At 44.2% G+C, this 6,147-nt stretch overlaps 1 protein-coding gene across 5 annotated transcripts in view; it reads left to right on the top strand.

Annotated features, from left to right (window-relative positions):
- LOC132026970 (zinc finger protein 75A-like) overlaps positions 1 to 5,490 on the top strand; it is an 11,053-nt gene extending 5,563 nt beyond the window's left edge. For all 5 annotated transcript variants that reach the window (XM_059415525.1, XM_059415522.1, XM_059415523.1 and 2 more), the window contains 2 exons: positions 2,270 to 2,380; positions 2,563 to 5,490. In XM_059415525.1, coding sequence (XP_059271508.1) covers positions 2,270 to 2,380; positions 2,563 to 3,158 — 707 coding nt within the window. In that variant the 3' untranslated portion in view covers positions 3,159 to 5,490. The remainder of the gene's footprint in view (positions 1 to 2,269; positions 2,381 to 2,562) is intronic.
- The last annotated feature ends 657 nt before the right edge of the window (positions 5,491 to 6,147 follow it).

Below are 6,147 nucleotides of genomic sequence, written 5' to 3'. Positions count from 1 at the left end.
CCTGAGAGGCTGTGTTCCGATAATGGCTTTTCAACTAGATGGTGTGTGGACAGGAGAAAGGTGTATCCAGGTCCCTTGGTTAGCTTTGTCCAGGTGCTCACTCTGTGTGCTATGTGGATGTCTTGATTTATTTTTTCTCCTTCCCCAAATCTGTTTTCATGGATCTCTCTTCTCAGTCAAGAGCTTTCACCCAGCAGCTACGAGGAAGGAACATGGGGTCATCCTTTACTGTGATCTCGCCCTCATACCGCGTGCTAATGCGTCACTGTCCTTCAGGCTTCATCACAGTGTAGCCCAAGCACAGCCATGCCTCATTTCCTGGTGCTGTTAGCGTCCTGGCCTAAACCCGCAGCGTGTGTAACTGCCTGACCTGGGCACTTTCTGACCGGTGGCCCTGCCTCCTGCTGTCGCACATTCTTTTCCACAGAGCAGCTGGAATCTTTTAAAAACCTGGTCAAGGGACGCCTGGGTGTCTCAGTTGGTTAAGCAGCTGCCTTCAGCTCAGGTCATGATCCCAGCGTCCTGGGATCCACATCGGGCTCCTTGCTCAGCAGGGAGCCTGCTTCTCCCTCTGCCTCTGCCTGCCATTCTGTCTGCCTGTGCTCGCTCTGTCTCCCTCTCTCTCTCTCTGACAAATAAATAAAATCTTTAAAACAAAAAAATTTTAAAAACCTGGTCAAATCATGACATTTCCCATTGTAAACCATATGGTGAATTCTCACCACATTCTGAATAAAATCCGCACCTTCCTGAAGTGCTTCAGGTCCTCCGGGATCTGACCCCACTCCCCTCCCTTCCCTCACCTGCTGCCACTTGTGCCCTCGCTCAGTCCCCTTGAGCCTCGCTGGTCTTTCTGTTTCTTGAAATTGCCATGGTCGTTTCTACTTTCCCCTTTCCTCTGCCTGGCGCACTTTTCTGCCCCATGGCGAAACTCACTTCTACATTCCTGCCGCAATTCCAGTTTTTCAAAGAGGCCTTCCCTACTACCTCCTCTGAAGAAGCTTCAGAGAAGCACAATCTTAAAATGCTGGGTTGTCCTGCTTTAGTTTTCCACAGAATATTTGCTGTGTGCTGACAACTTCGTTTATTTATCACTGTTGAGCAAATGCCCATAAGATCAGGGCGCTTTAGGAGAGCCTGGATGGTTCAGTCGGTTAAGCGTCTCCCTTCGGTTCAGGTCATGATCTCAGGGTCCTGGGATCGAACCCTGCATTGGGCACCCTGCTCATCGAGGAGCCTGCTTCTCCCCGTCCCTCTGCCTATACCTTCTGCTGCTTGTGTGCTCTCTCTCTTTCTGTCAAATAAATTAAAATCTTAAAAAAAAAAAGGATTTTTTTTAACATAAGGGTGCTTTGGCTTAGTTACCACTAACTATATTGTTAGCCCAAAGAGCGTTCCTGGCACATTCTATCCAGTCAGTACAGACTGATTGAACGACTGAGTGCTGAGTACTTCCGCAGCTTGCTGGTGTATATTTAGAAAGGTTTCCTTAAGGAATTCTGGTATGTTTTTTCCATCTGGACAAGAACCAGTGAGCTATAGGAATGGGGGGAAATCTTTCCTAATCCAATATGTGGTGCACAAGAGCTAAGTAAAAAGCAGGGATCCCTGGGTGGCTCAGTTGGTTAAACCTTTGACTCTTGATTTTAGCTCAGGTCACAATCTTATGGGCCATTAGATTGAACCCTGTGTCAGGCTCCACAGCCGGAGGGGAGTCTGCTTAGAGATTTTCTTCCTTTTCCCCTCCCCCGATTTGTGCACTTGTGCACCTGTCTGTTCACTCTCTCTATAAAAATAAAATATATCCTTTTTAAAAAAGAGCTAAATACAAAGCTACTGTTACTGTGACAGGAACCATTAGTGCATACTACATGCAGCCCACTGATGTTCACCTTGCTTAGCTAGACTTAGGCTAATCCTAAGGAACTAATAAGGCTAACCTACATTCCTTGTAGACTCTGGGGTTTGGTTCAGCCTTGTTGAATATAGGGTAATCTTGTTGACAGGGCACTGTAGAGAAGTTCCCATGCCCTTTATCATCTCCATGGGTCCAGCTTAGGTTTATTTTCACTCTCCACTTTGTGTATCCACCCAGAAGTGCAGTATAGTATAAACCTGAAACCAGATAGTAGAGTCTACCCGTCTGACCGTTCGGGTAATGCACTGTAAACTGCTCTTTGCTTTTACTGAAATACTGTAGAGTTGGTGGACAATTATTGAGTGGCTAGTTGGGTTCCCAGTCCTTGACGTCCTTTTTTCCATTTCACAGCATTATTTGTGCTCCCCAAACCCAAAGTGATCTCCTGTCTAGAGCAAGGGGAAGAGCCATGGGTTCAAAGGCCCTTGGAGTTCAAGAACAGTTCTGGGGAGTTGCCTTCAGGTAAGTATACTGTGGGAAGAGAACAAATGTGCCTTGATAGCAACCTTTGCAGGATTTAATATTTAAAATTTAAAATTCTGCTTATCTGTACTTTGTAAGTCAGTAACTATTAGATTTTTCTCTCCATTCCTATAGTTTCACTTTGCCATACAGTTGGCTGATTGTTATGTTTATTCTCACAGGGTCAAAGGTCAAATCTGACACTGAAAACCATCAGCCTGTGTATCTTTCTGACTTAGAAATACAAGTGCCAGGAGACACAGTATCAAAAAAGACCCGAGTGAAAGTTCCCCAGAAAACAACAGGGAAAGAAAATCATGGTGATGCACATAGGATGGGGAAGTGGCATCAAGAGTTTCCGGTTAATCAAACAAAGGAGCTTTCAATTTGGGAAGAAGAGCTGCAGAGACTCATGGATCTTCACAAGAAAGCTCGCGCAGTAGAGAAGCCTTTTACATGCCAGGAGTGTAGGAAAAACTTCAGACTTACCTCTGATCTTACTAAACACAAAAAAATTCACACCGAAATGAAGCCGTATAAATGTCAACATTGTGGTAAGAGCTTTAGAGGGAAATCAGATCTTAACAAACACATAACAATACACCAAGGAATAAAACCATATAAATGCTCTTGGTGTGGGAAAAGCTTCAGTCAAAATTCAAATCTCCGTACACATCAAAGAACTCACACTGGAGAGAAACCTTTTATGTGTTATGTATGTGGAAAGAAATTCAGTCAGAATTCCCACCTTAGTAAACACCGGAGAACCCATATGTAGCATAAGCATGAGAAAGTTTAGCAGGAATTCCAGCCTTCTTGCATACCAGAAATACTACCACTGAACAGAAGGAAGCCTATCCAGCATCCTTAGTCTGAAGAAATTTTCCAAGTAGAGCTTAGCCCTGAGGTTTATGAAAAATATAAAGTTAAAAAGCATGAATAATTCATCATTGGAAAGTTTGGTGATAAAAACATGTTTCTCAGAAATGAATCAAGGTAGACTCTGCAGGGGACATGTTAGTTGTACTAATTACATTTTTACTAATAAATCAGGGAATTCCTAACAAGGTGTACAGGGAACATTCTGAGTACAGAATGTACTATTTCATGATTGTTCTGGCAATTAGCAAATTCAGCTTCAAATAGCAAATATACTCATGAATTAATCAGTCTTCTGTGATCATCATTTGTTGGTTTTACATTGATCTTCCAGCCACGTTAAACACATGATGGAAACATTTGTAGCATGGGCTTCCAAAACAAGAAAGAATAACCTGCATGTTTAATTGGATACCATTGCCTTCATGTTATTAAGCTTACCAATTTCAAGAGTCCTATGGGGCAAAAAAGTTCTGTTATCAAGTTTTCCAAGAACCAAATTGGATTTTCTTCCTCTCCTTTGTCATTGGACACTGTTCCCCACATTGGATATCATTTGAGTTCCTTCTTGAACATTTTAGTTCTTGAATCCTTTTAGGGCCATTTTTATTATGATGAAATACTATTTACTTCACCACTAGGGAATCTTGCAGAAGAAGTAATAGTGCACTGACTTACACCTCTGACTGGTGGTGTTTGATAAAGGAAAATGCTAAGATCATATGCAAACGGGTTGGAATTTTTAGCCATGGATTACATATTATATGTAAAGAAGATTGTAATAAAAGAATCTAGACATTTTTCCCCCTCACAATGTCAACCATAAATATTAGCACCTGGGGTCTAAACGGAAATTTATGGAAGTTCAGTCAAATCAGGTTTTTGTTCATTGGCTTTTTAATTCAGTTTTTGTTTAGAAGAACAAAGAGGGTTGTTTCAAAACGAGTATGTGCTGCATGCAGGTTGTGGTTCAGTGGGCGTGGCAGAAGGTTGGGTTCCCAGAAGGAAAGTTTTGGGAATTGGTGCTGAGTGGTAGACAAGGACGGGTGAATCTGCATTCACGTTGGTTTTCTTACACTGTAAACTGGTGTGAAGCCGGCGGGGTCTCCCTGTGTCTGTTTTGTACACAGCATTTAAAAACAGCCTTGGGGGGTGAACAGTAGATGGCTGGACCCCTCTGTGGGCTGTGGATCTTCTTACTGTCTACAGCAGTGACTCCCATGTGCTCCTGTTAGAGCTTTTAGGTGGTGTCAGGAAGGGGGTTAAATGAGCTCCCGAACACCTCACAAACAATGAAATTAAGGCTCTGATGCAGGAACTTGTTCAAGACCCTGTTGCTCTGGGTCCGCTGGCTGTCAGCTGCGTCAGGGAGGCCCGAAGGCAGGATGAGCAGGATGTGCACGTTCTCCCTGCAGGGCTGGGCTGGATGACATTGTGCTGTGTCTACTGAGTTCTGAAACGTTCTTATGGCTTGATTGGTTCCCGAAACACGCATTGGGTTCCCTTTCCCCTGCTTCCCAGTGATATGCTGGGCAGACTGACCACAGGGGGGAAGCACTTGTCTTTATGGCTGTTTTCAGCTCCTTAGGAGTCGAGCATGGCTGGTGGTGATAATGCTCCATTGGTTTGGTCCTTGGCTTCAATACGTTACAGTGTAAGTCGCCTGAGCTGTGGGTCCGGTGCTCTTGGCAGGATTTTGTTTTCTTGCCCAAGATGAACTACGCCAAGTCTTCCTTCTTAGGCACAGGAAGCTCTGAAGCTCTCGTCTGCATAGTTGTTACCCATGGCCTCGTCCTCAGGCTTTGGGTACCCTGTCTCATCCAGGCCACGTGCAGACATCTTCCTGGTGCTACATTCGTTCTGTCTCAGAGGAGCCTCTTAGGTGCCCAGGCACTGTTTGGTCTAGACTGGGAATGCAGTAGTGGACAAAAAGAGCCAAAGACATGCGCTCGCAGGACTTGTATTCTCGTGAAGAGTGTGAAGAAGAGTCGCGATAGTTTGCTGCCTCTTGCAGTTAGGGTCATGAGATGGTTGTGGGTGATGGGTTGTGGGAAGCCCCACTTCTGGGCTGAAGCCTTTCTTTGTTGGTGCAAAACTCAATAGTGTCCTTTCTACAGAAACGGGCTGCAAGGTCAGAATAGTCTGGAGTGCTGAGCCCCCCATGTGGAGAGTCCCCCAGACCTGTGATGGACTTTACAGGAATGAGAAATAAACTTATATTGAACTACGGAGATGTTGGTGTTGTGTGTTTCCGCAGCGTGACCTGGCCAGTCTACATCGAGACAGCTGGGTTTTTTTTTTTTTTTAATTAACATATAATGTATTATTAGCCTCAGGGGTACAGGTCTGTGAATCATCAGGCTCATTTTACAGCACTCTCATAGCATATACCCTCCCTAATGTGCATAACCCAACCACCCTCTCCCTCCCCCTTCCCACCAGCTACCCTCAGTTTGTTTTGTGAGATTAAGAATCTCTTATGGTTTGTCTCCCTCCCGATCCCATCTTGTTTCATTTTTTCCTTCCCTACCTCCCAGACACTCCATGTTGACTCTCAAATTCCTCATATCAGGGAGGTCATGATAATTTATCTTTCTCTGATTGACTTATTTTGCTCAACATAATACCCTCCAGTTCCATCCATGTTGCAAATGGTAAGATTTCATTTCTTTTGATGGCTGCATAGTATTCCATTTGTGTGTGTGTGTGTGTGTGTGTGTGTGTGTGTGTGTGTAGGTGTAGTATACCACATCTTTATCCGTTCATTTGTTGATGGACATCTAGGCTCTCTCCATAGTTTGGCTATTGTGGACATGCTGCTATAAACATTCAGATGTACATGCCCCTTTGGGTCACTACGTTTGTATCTTTAGGGTAAATACCCAATA

Source organism: Mustela nigripes, chromosome 11 (genome assembly GCF_022355385.1).
Source record: "Mustela nigripes isolate SB6536 chromosome 11, MUSNIG.SB6536, whole genome shotgun sequence".
Taxonomy (NCBI): Eukaryota; Metazoa; Chordata; class Mammalia; order Carnivora; family Mustelidae; genus Mustela; species Mustela nigripes.
The sequence above is the reverse complement of the archived record's forward strand: the minus strand, read 5'-3'. Positions and strand labels throughout refer to the sequence as shown.